Source organism: Marmota flaviventris, chromosome 1 (assembly GCF_047511675.1).
Source record: "Marmota flaviventris isolate mMarFla1 chromosome 1, mMarFla1.hap1, whole genome shotgun sequence".
Classification (NCBI taxonomy): Eukaryota; Metazoa; Chordata; class Mammalia; order Rodentia; family Sciuridae; genus Marmota; species Marmota flaviventris.
The window spans coordinates 202,697,761-202,714,133 of record NC_092498.1 but is presented as its reverse complement, the minus strand read 5'-3'; the positions used below and the strand labels follow the sequence as shown (position 1 = coordinate 202,714,133).

At 46.4% G+C, this 16,373-nt stretch overlaps 1 protein-coding gene across 1 annotated transcript in view; it reads left to right on the top strand.

The window, feature by feature from the left end:
- Positions 1–16,373, top strand: part of Fyco1 (FYVE and coiled-coil domain autophagy adaptor 1) — a 75,719-nt gene that overhangs the window by 142 nt on the left and 59,204 nt on the right. Inside the window, exons 2-4 of the mRNA XM_027932065.2 lie at positions 10,104–10,257; positions 13,905–14,011; positions 15,448–15,573. Of these exons, the coding sequence (XP_027787866.2) occupies positions 10,203–10,257; positions 13,905–14,011; positions 15,448–15,573 (288 nt within the window). The 5' untranslated portion in view covers positions 10,104–10,202. The remainder of the gene's footprint in view (positions 1–10,103; positions 10,258–13,904; positions 14,012–15,447; positions 15,574–16,373) is intronic.

Genomic DNA, 16,373 nt, shown 5'->3' with positions numbered 1-16,373 from the left:
AGTGCCGCGGGAGACCTGCTGGACTTTGGGGGCGCTGGGACCGCTCACGATCCGGGAGCGGAGAGGTTCGCTCCTGGCGCAGCTTGTCACCTGTTGCCATTACTGTCCCCGCCCATCCCGGTTCCCCCACAGACTCTACCACAGACTCCGCTCCTGCTCAGCGGGCCCAGAAGTCACCCCTGGCCTCTGTGAGCTGGTCTTGGAACTTAGGCTTCCCCAGTGATTAGTGAGAAAGACAAACCCCAAACACCAGTTCCAAGAGCCGGGCCGGCCGCGGGGCCAGAGGAGCCCACCCTGTGGAGGCTCAGGAACTAGCTCAGGGCCCTCTAGTAGAGGAGCACAAGTCCCCGAATTCCTGCTTGCACAGTCCTTAGGAAGCCTCGTTTCTGGCACAGCTCGTCTGGACTGCCCAGACTTTAACTTTGCAGGACTCCTGATGCCCCAGTTTCTCCCTTCTTCACAGAAGGGAACGGTTTGTTCTTCCAGGCTGGTACTCAGGGCATGGCCCGTTCACTGTACCCATTGTTCCTTGTGCCCAGGTGCACGGCCTCAAGGTAGCCTCTAAGTGATCTTTCTGGAAACCACCCGTTTGACGGTTTGAATTATCTCTATGGCTGCATTGGACGGGGACGAGTCCATGCTGTTGGAACCTAGGCTGGGGAGTATAGAGGGAGAATGGAATTTTATTTTTATATAAGTAAAGCACATGTGGTTGACACTTTACCCACGTGGCTTCCTGTTAATGCACATATGTCCTCTGATGCCCCTTATCACTCTTACTTCGTTGTTCCTATTGGTTATCCCCTCCAGGGGGGGAAAAAAGAGCACTTGTTGACACTGCTTGTGTTGGCCAGAGCCTCTCTGTCCCTCTGCTTGTCTTACCACAGCAGTTTCCTTTCCCGACTGGGAAATGGGTCAGGGGATTTTTAGGGGCAGAGGATCAGGGCTTAATCTGCTCACTGCCCTCCTGTGCTGTGTGCCTTGTGGTCTCTCCTGCAGCAGACTTAATTCCCCTGCCATCTGCCTGAGACTGGAAGCAGTGGTGGCAGGGGAGGGGGCAGTTGTCAAGCTTTGGGTTTCTGCTTTCAGTGTTCCCACCTTCTGAAATGGGGTTGAGTTGAGTGGGTGGCACTTGACCCTCTGTGACAATCACCATTCTTAAAGTATTAAATGCCTCATATTTGCTGTGGGCCATGGTTATTATCACCCTGGAAATCAAAGTGAATTGATTAGAAGCATCTGAAAAGCTCTTGCTTTGGGAGACAGAGGTTATCTGCTTGTGTTTGATGTGTTCATCTTTGTGTAGTGCTTCATTTGTTTTTAAAATTGTTTTCAATATTTTATTAAGAAAATAGATAAACGCAAAACCTTTGAAAGAATTCTATAAAGAACATCCACATATTCAACTCTTAGTATTTTACTTCAGTTACTTTTGCACTTGTTTGAGAGATTTTGGGATGAACTTTTGGCTGCTACTTTGCCACTTGAGGCAGGTTTGGTGCACTAGCATGGGTATAGGGGCCCGATTTTTAGTCTAGTCCTTTAGGACGGCATGGTCCCACATATGTTTGACAGGAAAAACCTGTAACAAAGCAAGATCAGAGAGGCTGGTGGCTTTCACCCCTTGCTGGTCATTGAGCCTGTAAGCTGCTGCCTCCAGAACACAGGATAGGTATTCAAGAAATGGCAGTCCCCTGCCTCCAACCCCCATTCTTAACTTCTCTTTATGAGACAGGTTTAGCTGATGGGTAACTTATATTTTCTGGAGATTCCAAAGACAAGACTTTGGTAGCCAAGAACCGAGTGTTTTTAAACATGAGGCAGAGGAAGCATGTCATCTAGGTATGGTCTCTTGGTGGAAACTGGTAGAACTTGGAGTTTACATTAATCACAAGCAGCAGGTAAGGGTCATTAACTGGAGTTTGTGACTTTAGAGGCACCTGTAAGCAGAGATATGTTGATTATGGTCATATTGACATCTGCTCACCTAGTAACTGCTGTGTTCTTGTCTTACTCAAAATAAACAGTATTGGAGCATCTATGAGCAATTAAATAAGCCAGTTGGTTAGGATTGGAATGTTTTTGTGTGTCTACCCATGGAAACACTGCCTACTTACTTGTTATTTTTTGATGCATTCCTAAAAATGGCTGAAATAGCTGTACCATCCTGGCCCTATGGCTTTGGGAAAAGGAGAATAGCAGAAACTGTACCTGGTTGGGCAAAAGGAGTTTTCCCCTTCTTCTCCCACATTGGATCCTGATGATTTTAGCGACCATCAATGGTCCTTCCAGTTCACATGGTTTCTGTGGCCCACGGACCTATTTTCATTTGGACTAGATCTCATTTGCAGGGACAAGGATGTGTACATCATAGTGGTTCTGAGGAAAGACCTAATTTGGTTATAGTACTGGAGCCTTGTGGTTATAAGTCTAGGGCCCAAGGGCTTATCTGGCCAGCCACCTTGGAAGTTTGGGGTACTGCACCCTTGGTATAGAGCAAGAAATCAAGTTAGTGGGTCTCTTAGTATTCAGAAGAAAACCTTGGAGCAAAAGAAAGTATTCCAAACAAGCCCTCAGCATTCATGAGGGTAGGCCAAGGGAAGGATTCCCAGAAGAGTTCCAACACGGGGCTGGACAGTCAAACAAAAGGTGGGAAGTTATAATGGAGCTAGAAGGAATTTCCTAAAGCTGAACCTGTAACCTTAGGTGCTTTCCCAGGGAGGAGACACCTAGAAACCTGAGCCAAAGTTAGCCATTGAGAACGTCTCTTCTTCCCCTTTCCCACCTCCAAGGATAATAATTCTTAATCATTCATTATGAGGGAAGGTGAAGGGTTACCTCCCCACATTACACCTGGAAAAAAGCAAGGTAGGAAGAGGTCAGATAACTGCCCCAGGACAGACAGATTGCCTGAAAATAGTTTGCTGAGCTAAATATATCTGAGTCCCACTCAACCATGGCATGATCTTCATCAAATTATTTGTTGCTTAATAGGTAAAGGAAAGTTCACCTGACTAGTTCAATAGCCAAAATCTGAATAGGGTCCAAATTGACAGAACTCACCACTGACAAAAGAGAAGGCACACACCTTGCCTATTGCCATAGCTCCAGCCTCAGACCATCCTGGTCTTGCTTGGCCCTGCCCTCTGCCTACATAGACTCATGCCCTGCTCCTCTGTGTCCAGGTTGTGTGCTCTCCTTGGCTTGCTTCTCTCCAAGGAACACAGCAGAAGCCAGGCCCAGCAACATCTCCTCTCCACAGCCTGCTTGGGTCATGGTGCAGAACCACACTTCCAGGAATGGAAAGAGACAGGCCTGGAGAGGTGTGTTATTATTCTAGGCCGCCACAACAAAATGCCACAGACTGGATGGCTTAAGCAACAGAAACTTATTTTCTCACAGTTTTAGTAGTTAGAAGTCCGAGATCAAAGTATTGGCAGGTTTGACTACTGCCAAGGCCTTTCTCCTTGGCCTAAAGATGGCTCCCTTCTCGCTGTGTCCTCACCTGGCCTTTCCTGTGTTCAAATATCCCTGGTATTTCTTTTGAGTGTATAAAGTTTCTCTTCTTATAAGGACACCAGTCAGATTGATTTAGGGCCCATCCTCATGGCCTCGTTTAATATCAGTGGCCTTTTTTTTTTTTTTTTAAGTAGATTTGGTGGGGTTTTATTTATTTATTTTAATTTAATTAGGTTAGAATGCATTTGGTTCATGTACACAATCGCAGCACAACTTTTCATTTCTCTGGTTGTACACGATGTAGGTTACACCATATGTGCAGTCATACATGTGCATAGGGTAATGACGTCCATCTCATTCCACCATCTTTCTTGCCCCCATTTCCCCTCCCCATCCCTCCCTCCCCTTTGCCCAATCAAAGTTTCAGTTGCCTTTTTAAAGGCCCTCTCCTCAAAATACAGTCACATTCTGAGATATGAAAGGGGGTGGAAAGAGGGGAGACATAAGTCAACTCTTAACAGAAGGGTTGGGTTACAGATGGAGTGGTTTATTGTTGTCCTGGATGGGCAAAGGCTTGGGTAAGACTTCCTTAGGGACCAGACTGTAGTGTGTATTCCCTCCCATCCAGGCTAACACCAGAAAGACCAGAGGAGAGGTGTGGGGAGCATAAGGCAGAGCTCAGTCTTGACAGAGGACACAGAGCGTCTGAACCCAGAGTTAGGGCCCTGGCCACTTAAGGGCAGCCCAGGCCAAAACACCGCTAGGAGAAAGGAAGGGGGAGGGACCAGAGAATGGACCTTTCAGCCCAAGGATAAAGGGCCTCACATGCCAGGTTAAGAGATGTGGAACCCAGATCTGACAGCAGTCACCTGAGCTCTCAGCACAGCTGTGGGCTTTTTTATAAAGTACAGGTGGAGATACACACTTAATTTGTCCCTAAATTATTCCTGAATCATATGATTCCATTCACTTTTGGAATAATAGTTCTATAAGATTCTCATAAAATGACAATATAATATCCACCATTACATCAAGATTTTTAAAATAAATCATTTTAGTGAACATAAAAATAACTTGTGCTGAACAAAGCAATATTTAAAAATAAGAAAAATTGAATTTTGAAACATAAATTTGTTCCCCACACTTGGGAAAATTATGATTTACATTTTTGGTGCATTTCTATGCCTCACGGTTTAGTTTGGTTTGTGGAGCGAGGATCCATGTTTTGTCTTGTCTAACTCATTCACTCATGCAGCAAGTAACTTACTGAGGGCTTTGTATGTGCCAGAACCACATGAGATGTGAGGGAAATAATGAACAGCATTGGAGTTTACAGACAGGTGTGAAGAACAGAAATTAAACAAGAAATTACTGTGGCAATGAACAGCCCCAAAGTTGGAGAAGGAGACCCTAAGATCCTGCAGTGGCAGCTCCAAATCATGAGCAGAGAAGAGCTTGTGCCTTGTGTGTTCGCTTGTTTTCATAGAAGCACTGATCAAGCCTCAAGGGATTTTTCTCAATTGTAAGCTTATTGGGATATGTATTGTCTGTTTCTGAGCATAAGTTCCTTAAAGGCCAGGGCTCCACCCACTGCTCCTGATCATAGCTGTGGCTCCAGCTGCTAGATCAGAATAGCCCCACTATTTTTTTTAGTGTCAAAAACACACCCCTTACCTGCCTGGCACTTTGTTAGCATGTGAGCTCTTAGTTCAAGAGGTACCTCCAGGCCTTGTTCGTGGCTTTGTCAAATCTTATCAAAGATAGGTCTTAATTCATACTGGGCTAGGCTGACCCCCTTGACACTCTGGTCAGGAAAGTACCTGGAGCATATGATTTTGGAGATCTGTCATCTTCCCCCACCTAGGTGGGTTGTGTCCTCTTGGGGGCAGGAGTAGATGAGCCAGTTGAGTTTTCAGTCATTTATGCAGCTGTTTTGGTGACACCCAGATTTTCAAACCTTCTCCATCACCTTTTGGGTATTTTCTCTGGGTTTTCTAATGGCAGAACCTTGGCCCACAGCCCTAAGTACAGATGTGTGGCCCCTCCCTCAGGGCCACTGCCCACCTTCCTTCAAAAAGATAGTCAGCTTTTCTCAGGTTCAGAGCAACCCCTTTTGGGTTCGGATCCTCTTGACCCAGTTCTCCTGTGTCCATGGGCTGGAACCATGGCCAGTTTTGTATATGTACAAGGGAGTGACCAAGGAAGCAACTATAGTTGATGGGAGGGAGGAGGCCAATATAAGATGCAAAAAGCAATAGCAGAGTCCCAAGTCCTCACTCCCTCATTCCATATAAAAGAGAGAAGACTCAGTTAGCAAGGAGCACTTGGGAGAGATGACGCAGGCTGCAGTTGCAAACATTTTAATTATAGGTCCCAGGGGTTGGGTCACCCAGTGAGCCTATATTCACATGTGCCAAAGTGCCTGCCACCGGCCTCTGGTACACTCCTGAGGACCTGCCACCACCCTCTTCAAGTTCTGGGGAGGGCAGTCTGCCCGCCCACTACATTTCAACACCTAAGCAAGCAGCATCTCCAGGCCTTCAAAACTACAGGTACCAGCCAAGTGTACCCCTTTCTATGGGTGGTCGCTAGATAGATGCTGTTGGGTGTATGGAAGCAGTTCAAGGCAATGGATTCTTCCAGAAAGGCTTACTGCTTTTCCACCTGTCTTTTTTTTTCTTTTTTGGTCGGGTAGAATTTACAAATGGTATGCTTCACCTTGTTTGGAACTGGAAAGGAGTCCACTGAACATATTCTCTCTGGGTCAGTTCTTGGCTATTGTGTTGGGAGCAAAAGTTTGAAGTCATGGCAAGGCTGACTTGTACTCTCCTCTTTCCTTCTGATCGCCTTTCTTATGTGGTTATTCATATACAGTATTGCTTCTGCCTGATCTAGTTCCTGGGCAACATTGTGAATATTAGTCATTTGCACTATAGTATCATTAAGTCTACATGAGTCAGTTAGTGTCTTTGACTCTCAATTTGGAACTAATCTGCTGTGTCTATTGTGTAAGGCATTTAGGGCATATAGGCAGGTATAAGAGTAATTTGGGGGTCAAGGAACGGCCTTCACCTCTAAAATAAGACCAAAGCCATGACTAGCATCTTGGGTACTGGTCCCAGGTAATAAATGATATTTTTTTTTAAAATGCATGTAGTCCCTTTTCCTCTTTGTCAGGAGATTGGATGTTTTGGACATTCGGGATTAGGCTTAAACTTTAATTTTGAGTTGCTGACAAGAAAATCCAATATTTCCAAAGATTTTATGAAACAAATAACTAATACTTGAAAAAGCTTTCCAGAGACAGTGGTAAAGGATTTTATGTCATGCAACAAGGACCTTGGGTTCATGGAGGTGACTTGTACTTTGGAGGCCCTGAAAGGTATGGGAGCCCTGGAGTGTCCCCATCCCTAATGCTCCCTGAAGCATACATGGCAGTGTGTATGGAAACTTAGTGTCTCCCAAATCAGGAGAGCAGTTTGCTGATGGATTGTAGATGTCAGGATGGAGCTGGTTCATAGCAGAAGTCCATGGTCCCTCAACCAAAGAGCATGCTCTCTAGAGCACAAGAAACTTGACCATGTGGGCGAAACAGTAGTATCCCAACCTGTGCCTTTCCTTGGTGAATAATGCCCCAGATGGAGGCAGAGGAAGAGGTGAGTGTTCCCCCAAGGGAGCTTTGATTTTTACTTCCAGAATCCCACAGCCTTGGTGGAAAAGTCCACTGTGACCCACAAGCGTGACAGCCAGTTTCTTAGAGTTCATTACCTTGCCAGTGACACAGGCTCATTGAAAAATGAGCTTGTGTAATCAGCGGCTGGGAACAGCTCAACCCATGACCTGGGAACTTGATGCCAGCTAAACACGCTATTGCGAAGGTCAGGTCAGACAGAAGGCCTCTTGGCTCAGGCTGACACAAGGGCAGTGCCACCAAAGCACCAAGAAGTCTTAAAGGAGCATGTTTCCATCTGTGTTCAGGCTTATCTCACCAAGATGCTGGCTTGGTTTCTACACATTGTTTCCCACAGTCTGACTCCAAATGGGGCTGGTTTCCAGGAAAGCCAGCTGGTGGTGTGGTTCCTGCATTGTCCCAGCTACAGCCGGGATGAGTCAGTCGGCATTGTTGCTGCCCTGGCCTCCTTCTCAAGCTCCACCCACTCCCAAGTGTGCATCTCACCACTAGTGTTAAGTGTGCCCACAGGCGCAGTGGGCTTCATTTGATGATCATGGGGGATGGGTGCGTGCATCTTCCTCCATGATGAGTTCTCCCCAAACTGCAAGGTCCTCTGAGTTGCCTCGCCCAGTAAGAGGAACAGCCTTCACTTTTGCTGCACCCTCCATTGGCTCCTCCCCTCCTAGGCTCTTATCAGGGACCTCCCATCTATTTTTCAGGCTGACCCAACTCAGTGGCCATCACAGATTATCTGTCAACCCTCTCCCGCCCCCAGACAGAATTAAATTAATTCTCTGTCAGTTCCTATCACATGTTAAAAAACTCATCATTACAATGCTTACTGTTTTTAAGATATAATCTAGTTATGTGAGTTTTGACAAATACATGCTTGTCAAGCATATAGTCATGTAACCGCCAACATAATCACGACACCGGACAGAATTTGCCTCCCCAGACTTTCCCTGTGCCCCTTTGTAGTCATTCCTTTCTGGCCCCTGGCAGCCACTGGGAGAGATCAGATCCCTGCCCACATTTTAACTTTGCAAGAACATCTATAAATGGGATCGAAAGGAGGTAGCTTTCACAGTGGCTTCTTTCACTCCGCATAATGCATGGGAGGCTCACCGAGGCTCATCGCTGTTGTGGGTATCCATGACTCACTCCTCCTCTTGCTGAGCACTTGTGAATTTGTCCCCGTACCCATATCCCTGCATGGGGCCCCTTGTGCCCACTGTGTCTGGATATCAGGATATTTTCCTGTTGTCTCCCCTGGGGCTGGACTGTGCCTTGAATGCCTCTGTTCCCCAGCTGGTGCACATGTGCTAGGGCAGTGAGTATCCATGGTGAAGACCCTGATCCCTGCCTTCCCAGGAGGGTCACCATGTCTGCCTGGGCTTCAGGCCTTCTCTGCCGAAGTTGAAGGAGCTTGGGCTCTGACTCTCTATAGGGCTCTGGCTGGTCCCTGCCAAATCACTGTTCACAGGCGACCTAGAGAGAAGCCCTGAGATGGGCAGGCAGGCTTCTCATGAACCACCCCTGCCCTCAGTTTGATGCCCATGGTGGGTGGTGCCAGCACTTGTTGTGGGAGGGAGGTCTCCATTGATCCCCTGAATCTCTGCTCTCTGGAGCTCGGAGTCATGAGTTATTGGGACTGTGGTACAGGTGTGGGCCTGGATACCTACCCCTCCTAGGGCAGAGAAGCCCTCTCTCTTCCTGCTTTGTTTTCACTGACTCACAGCCGCACTGGCTTGTTAGTTAAAAATAGGCGCTGGGCATCTCAGTCCTGTGACAGGCCTCCTCTTTCCCTGCTGACACAGGAATGCTTGTGTAAATATTTGGAGTTGCTCATGGTTGGGGCCATTTCTCTTCCAGGATCAGGGAGATGGCCACTGGAGAGTGAGAATAGCAAATGCTAGAAACACTCAGGGTGACATGTTATTTGGGAGACACTGGAGTTGAGGGTGGTTTCTAGGAGCCAGTAGAAGTGGTTGGTCCTTTGTAGAGGTCACAGGTTTGAAATCACACTGAGCAGAGTTCAAACTGCTCCTAACTCTCTGAGGGTCAGTTTTTCCCTTATAAATAGGGATGAAATTATCGATTCTACCAGCGTGATTGTGAGAATTAAAAGTGATCATGTGTGTAAAACTCATACCAGGACTTTGCATTGGATGTCTCAGGGAGAAATTAGAGGTTCTGAAGGGACTTAGGAGTGTCAAATGCATGCCCGGACCTCTTTTCCATGAGCTCACATCTCACCGTTTTGGTGTTCAATCACTACTGTGTCCTTAAATCACATTAACAGCTGCCCACGTCAGGCTAGTAACTCAGGACTCCCAGCAGGAGAGGACGGTAACTAAGCTTAAAATAGAGACAGGTCCCTTGATTGGTACAGGAGATGAACAGTCCCCCGGATGACAGGCCAGGTGGAGACTGCAAACCCCCAGCTACAAGGGAGCCTCCTTCCTGCCCAGCAAGCCAGGCTGTCCTTGGTCCAGAAGCTCTGAGGGTATGTGTCCTCAGTTCCTCAACCCCCCAGGGCTGCCTACCCAGAGCTACTGGCCTGGGGGGATGTTGGGTCTGTGGGAGAGAGTGCTCTGGCAGAAACTGGCACCTTAGGCTTTGGGGAGCTGTACACATCTGGGTTGACAAGGTCTAGCTGTTGTATGAGGGGCTGGGGGACCTGGCAGGGGGAGGCATTTTTAGGGGTGGCAAGTGAGGCAGTCCTGAACGAGAAGAGGGGGAGGTGAGCTCAGAATAAAACGAGCTGTACTATTTGGTTGATCGTGTTTCTTGTTAAGCCCCAAACCAGGTCACTGTGCCTGAATGTGTGTCAGAAGCAAAACGAAGAGAGTCCACAGAACAAGACCTACTCAGGAAGGTCCTATCGAGGAAAAGCACCAAATGGGGTGACATTGTTTCCAGAGCAGAGGTCCTCTAATACTCTGTGTCTGTGACCGCTTCCTCCAAGCAGGTGCCACCATGAAGTCTGACCACTGCTGACCAGCCAGCCCCAGAGCACCAAGTTCCAACCTTCCTCCAGACCCACACGGTCAGGGAAGGTGGACTCACCATGGCTTCCACCAGCGCCGAGAGCCAGCTCCAGAGAATCATCCGCGATCTGCAAGGTTCGGTTGGGTTACTGGGCTACCAGGTTGATTTTGAGGGACTGCGGCTGCACTTCTGCTCTTACCAGTTGAATTCAGCCCTTTCATCTTTGTTCACACCCAGAGTAATTGGAGCCCTTGGGACACATCACATTGAAATATTTGGGGCTCGGATATCTACCCTGTGGGAGACTGGGAGAACTTGCTTGGCGCTCCTTTCAGAGCTCTGTAAAGCCAGTTTGTAAACAAAATCAAATACCGACTCCTGCCTGGGTCTTATTTCAGTACTAGTCTTTGGCTGAGTCACAACCTCTGGGCTCTGATGCAGTTGGCTTCTTTGCTTTGAATATTCTCCCTCTGAGCAGGAAGGCCAGATACCTGTCTGTCTTGTTTTGCTGCTGCACCTAGTCCTAGCTGGCAGATGGCCCTTTGCTTGTGACACCAAGTCTGGGCCTGCTTCTTTCCAACTTCCCCAAATGAGGAAGTTGGACTGTGACTGCAGCCTTCCTGCCGAGAAGGGCAGGGAAGGGGATGTGGATCAAGCCTCAGGGAAACATTACTTCTCTGTTGGGCACAGATTCAAGTCTCTCCCTTTCAGATGATGTGCCAAGGGTCAGAATTTGGACACATTTCCCTCTTTCACCAATCACCGGGTTGGTCTTGCCAGCTTTTTTTAGAACTCCAGCACTTTCGCTACAACACAAGCTGAAACTGACCACTTCCTCCATGTTATTGAGTCCCGATGACACTTTCTGATAGGTCATAGACCCAGGTTCCTAAATGGACCCAGGTCCCACCCCCATCAGACTGATTCCAGTGAGCAGTCTCTCATACCAAGGGCCACTGGCCTAGTGTAGCTAGAGTGCAGGCCACAGTCCTCATTGTGAAGGTCCAAGGTCAATAAGATAGAAATCACTTTCTCAGACATATTGCCTCTTATTTATAGTGCTTTTGGCCTCAGATAGCTAATTGAGCATCCCTTATTCAAAATGTGGATCGGAAGTATTTCAGACTTCAGATAGTTGGGATTTTGGAATATTTGCATAGACTTTACCAGTTGAGCATCCTTAATCTGCAAATCCAAACTCTGAAATGACCCCCAATCCCAAACTTTTGAGGGCCATATTTGTGGATTAGGATGCTCAGCCTGTAATTACATGGCATTGCATATGCACACAGGACTGTCATGCACATGTCTTATCTGAGTCCTCACATTTGGTCCTGTGAGGTCAGTGCCATTATTACTCCCATTTTGCAGATGAGGAAACAGGCATAGAGAGATTATGTAATTTACCTAAAGTCACACAGCCAGTGGTGAACAGAACCCAGGTTTGCACTACCAACAGCCTGACAGTAGTCTAATCTTTTAACCACACAGTCTGCTCTCTGCTAAAATGTTAGGTGCTTTTAAAAGAAAAATCTATAGAGATGCAGAGAAAATAAAATGATAGCCTTTGCAAATCTGAGTTTGTTGCTGACTTTCAGAGATTTCTCCACCAAGAAGGAATCTTCTCTGTTTCAGTCTCTGTTCTCAAGGATATCTGTGGGACCCAGAGGTCCTTATTGGGAGGGAAGAGAGAAAAAGACAGGGCCCTCAGGCTGAGCTCCTGTCCCATCCATCATCTACGCCCTATGCTGGCTAAGTCTGGTCACCCCCAGCCAACCCCTAGGTTGGTCTCCATGTCTCTACAGAACCCATAGAGCAAGACTTTTTCCTTTTCTCTGCCAGGAGAGGTCTTGACAAGCCCACAGGTTTACAGCACTCACTTGGAGTAGCGCGTCCTTAGCTGAGACACTCTTGTGTGTCACACCGTGCAGCTTCTGGGTGACAGTAGCTGCGTGGGCTTTGGAGTTGGGCAGGCATTCCAGGCTCTGCCTTTAACCCTGGAAATCTCTGGACAAATCCCATCACCTTTCAGTGTGCACTTGCTCCCTTTGTGTGCCAGATGGGTTTGATGATGACACCTCAGGATTGTTGAGAGAGTCAAATATGAAGTTTTCTGTAAAGCTATAATTATTCATAATTACTACATTTGGATTGTCAGAGATTAGAGCTGAAAATTTCATATCCAAAGGCTCCTTCTTGCAAAGTTTCAGGAGTTCCCAGAACTGAGTGTCTGCCCAGCCCGCAGAGGAGGGAGAATAGAGGAGAAAGGCTCTGGCTCTCAATGCCAGCTGTAGCAGTCACTCCAAATAGGTCACAACTGGACAATAATCACTTGTCCTAAGACTCAGTCTCAAGAACCTGTCTTTACCATTTGCCGACTTTTGCTGATTGGATTTTCAGCCAGCTCAGGCCCAGCTACTATCCTGGGCAGGTGTGTTTAAACCATGGTGCTTGGGGGCAGGGGTAGGGGCTTCTTTTCTTTGAAGAGTTATCAGAGAAGAAGGGAGTTTTGTCCAGCACATCCCAGCTGTCTCAACTGAGCAAATGTTTCCCATATCTAAACCAACTCCATCATTTGACAGTCCCTTTGTCCCTCGGCAGAGGCAGTGAGTGAAAGCCAAAGGTAGGTTTCCCTCCTTTCCAACAGGGAAGTCAATTATCTTAAAAGTTAAGAGGTGCACTCTGAAGTCAGAAAGCCCCAGAGAAAAAGCAGGTTTCTTAAAATGGGGATGATAATATCAGATTTCAGAGATTCAAAGTTGTGATTATTTTTTTCACATTTTAACAATTCTGAAGTTGGGATGCATCCTAAAAATCAGTTGCATCTTGAATTTGTTGAAATAGAGCAACTCTGGCTTTGCAGTGTTGTATAAATGAGAAATGTGTGCAAAGTCCTGGCCCTTCTGAGGCACTCAGTTAACAGAAGCAGATATTGCTGTCATTGTTATTACCTGTACTATTATTTGTGCCTCTAGGGTGTTCTGAAAGCCTGCACTTAACCTGAACTGAGCAGTAGGACTATAGTGAATGCGATGGTCTGTACCCAAAGGTTTAAGTGAAGGGAATTTGGTCGTCATGTAACAGTATAGAAAAGTATTGGAACTTTTAAGAGGCAGGGCCTAGTGGGAGGAGGTTGGGTCCTGACAACCCTTAGAAAGGATTAATGCTGGTGTCTCTGAGTGCGATGAGTTTTACAGGAGTGGATTAGTTCCAGTGAGAGTGGGTTGTTAGAAAGAGTTAGTCTGGCCCCTTCCACTATTGTTATGAGGCAGCCAGAAGGCCTCCACCATTGGGCAGCCCAATGGGCCTGCCTGTTCTTTGTCTTTTAGCCTACAAAACTGATACCAGGTCTTTATGTCCTTCTCATTTAATATAACATTATAAGACAAGGATTGCCTTATTTCAACAAATCTAAGGTGTTTAGATTGATTTTAAAGGCGTATCCCAATTTCAGAGACGTAAAAATGTAAAATAAATAACCTAACCTCTTGGTTTATAAAAGTAACCAAGCCAGGTATTTTGTTATAGCAACACAAAACAGACTAAGACAGTGAAGAGCAATAAATATGGCCAGAATAAAGGATAAAACATTCTGGAAGTCAATATTAAGGGACTAAATGGTTCATTCACACATAAACATCCCTAGATATTTACATGCCCTTTACATTTCTAGGGTTGCTTGCTATCACTAAACTCTCCTCTTGCTTTCTGGGTTATTCCCACCCCTTTCTCTGACTTCTTTCTCTTTCTGGTCACACGTTCCTGTTTGTTGTCTTTAAAGATGCAGTGACAGAACTAAGCAATGAGTTTAAGGAAGCAGGAGAGCCCATCACAGATGACAGCAACAGCTTGCACAAGTTTTCTTATAAACTTGAGTATCTTCTGCAAGTAAGTGACACCTGTCCTGTGTTGATTTTGGCAATGTTGTCTCTTGTTTCCCTCTTGGGTGACTTATCGGCATTGAGGATATGATACCATCAGGAATATCAACAGAGCCATTAAGCCCACAGTTAGACTCAAGGTCAAAGACAGAGCTCAGTCCTCTTCAGTGTGGTTCTCTGGGGGAAATCAAGGTGTTACTCCTTAGGGTGGTTTTGGAATTGAGAACATTCTTTAGAAATGTAGGCATCTCAAGGCAAGTCACAAGGCCACTGTACAACAAGGATCTTAACTTTAGTGCAGTTACATGGCCCTTTGAGGGTCAGTGAAAGCTGTGGGTCTCACCCCAAATAGACGTGTATGTGCACACCCAGTCACACAGGCAGTTTCCAAGAGTGTGAGGACCCTCTAAGGATTACCTGTAGGCCCCTGTTTTAGAGTCTTGCTGTACCACGTGTGGGCCAAGACCAGCAGCACCAGCCTCACTGGGGAGCTGGTTAGAACATTCCTAGTTTCCACCCTGACCTACTGAATCAGGACCTCCCAGGTTGGTACAAGAAACTTTGTTATTTTTAGCATAATTGTGGTATAACTCTTGTGCCTGCTTAGTTCATAAAGCACTCTAGAGAACAGCTGTAGATGTGGAAAAACACTGAAATAAGCAGAAAGGAAATGAACCTGAAATTATTTTAGGGTAGTGGTATTAGGCATTGTAATTTTTTGTTTTGTTTTGTTTTGTTTTGCTTTGCTTTTTTCAAATCTGGATTTCTCACACCTTGCTTCCATAATCAGGGAAAAAGAAAAAAAAAAAAAAAGCTCTAATAGGAAGAATCAGAGGAGGAAAAGGCCTGGGGTTGAGGGCTTGCCTTCCTCATGCCTTCAACTACTTCTTTGCTTGGCTTTACACAAATACTTATGGACTTTTGTTGTTGTTGTTATTAAGCCCATTTTGGTTTGGATTTGAAATGATTCAGAGCTGACATTTACTTGAATTTTTTCTATATTGAAACTTAAAGATTTGAGTAACTGGGATAAAATGTCATCGCCACATTTCCCTAATTTGGGGCATAGTTAACATTCTTCAGGTTGACTCAAGACTCTTTGCTTCTATTTATCATGTGTTGACAGCAACCAGTGATCTTCCACTTAACTCTCTGCGCAGAAGTCCCTTCAAGGGCTAAATCTTTCGTTACTCCTGAATCTCACTAGTTGTATGACTTTGAGCCAGTCTCTCATAGCCTCAGTTTCCTCATCTAAAAATTGGGAATTAACATACTCTCATTTTGTGATTAATATATCTTGGTTTGCCTTAAATAAAAATAATGTCAATAAAGGGTGTCCCCCAGTACTAAAACCTGAGAAGCTCTTTGTTATAGTTTATCATTTAAATGGTGGAATGAGCAATAGGGGGTTTGGGCCCTTTCTGTGTCTCTTTTCCAACCCAGTTCGATCAGAAAGAGAAGGCCAGCCTCCTGGGCAATAAGAAAGACTACTGGGATTACTTCTGTGCCTGCCTGGCCAAGGTGAAAGGAGCCAACGATGGGATCCGATTCGTCAAGTCCATCTCGGAGGTAAGCTGAGAGGAGTAGCAGAGGACCCCCTGGCTTCCTCTGGGTGAGGTTACACAACCTTGCAGAGACCTCTGCTGCCAATTGCCAAGTGCAGACATGGGGGTTACAGGTGAAGAAGTAACAAACCTGGCCAGGCACACTCGGCACCCACTGTTGGCTTGGCTCAAGCCTAGGGAACCACCTAAATGAGTACCTGCCAGGCAGAGGGGTTGCTTGGTCCTGAACATCTCCTGGCAGGGAGGGCCATTCACATTGTAACTCTCTGCTCATGGCACCCTTTGGAGGTATGTCTCTACCTTTAAACATAATAATAATTTAATTCTTAGAGTTTGCTAGGCTGCTTTCCCTACAGTTCACCCAGGGAACTTGGATTGAAAGGAAGAGACTGAGGTTGGATCTCAGGAACATTTCATAGCATGCTGGTGTGGTAAGCAGCTTCCTGCATCCAGAATGCTGTGGCTTTCCATTTTACAAACCTCCTGGGCAACAAGCACGCACACTCACACTTGACCCACACACTCACAACCTCTCCCTTTCCGCCTCTCTCCCACCCCTACCCCCAGCGAATGTCTCTCCCTCCCTCTCATGAGCTAGTTCATCCAGAAGTGAAGCCCTGAGCTTTGGGGCAGGAGGTCCAAAGGTCTGTGCATTTCATCTTGTCAGCATCTCCAGAAAGGGGGAAGTCACTTTGAAGTCAGCACACAGGCTCCTTGGCGGGCCTCCTGCAAAGGCTGAGGCACTGGGGTTCTGAAAAGAGCTGCCCTTGCCCAGCCATGCCTCCTGGAGCCAGGGTGTTTCTT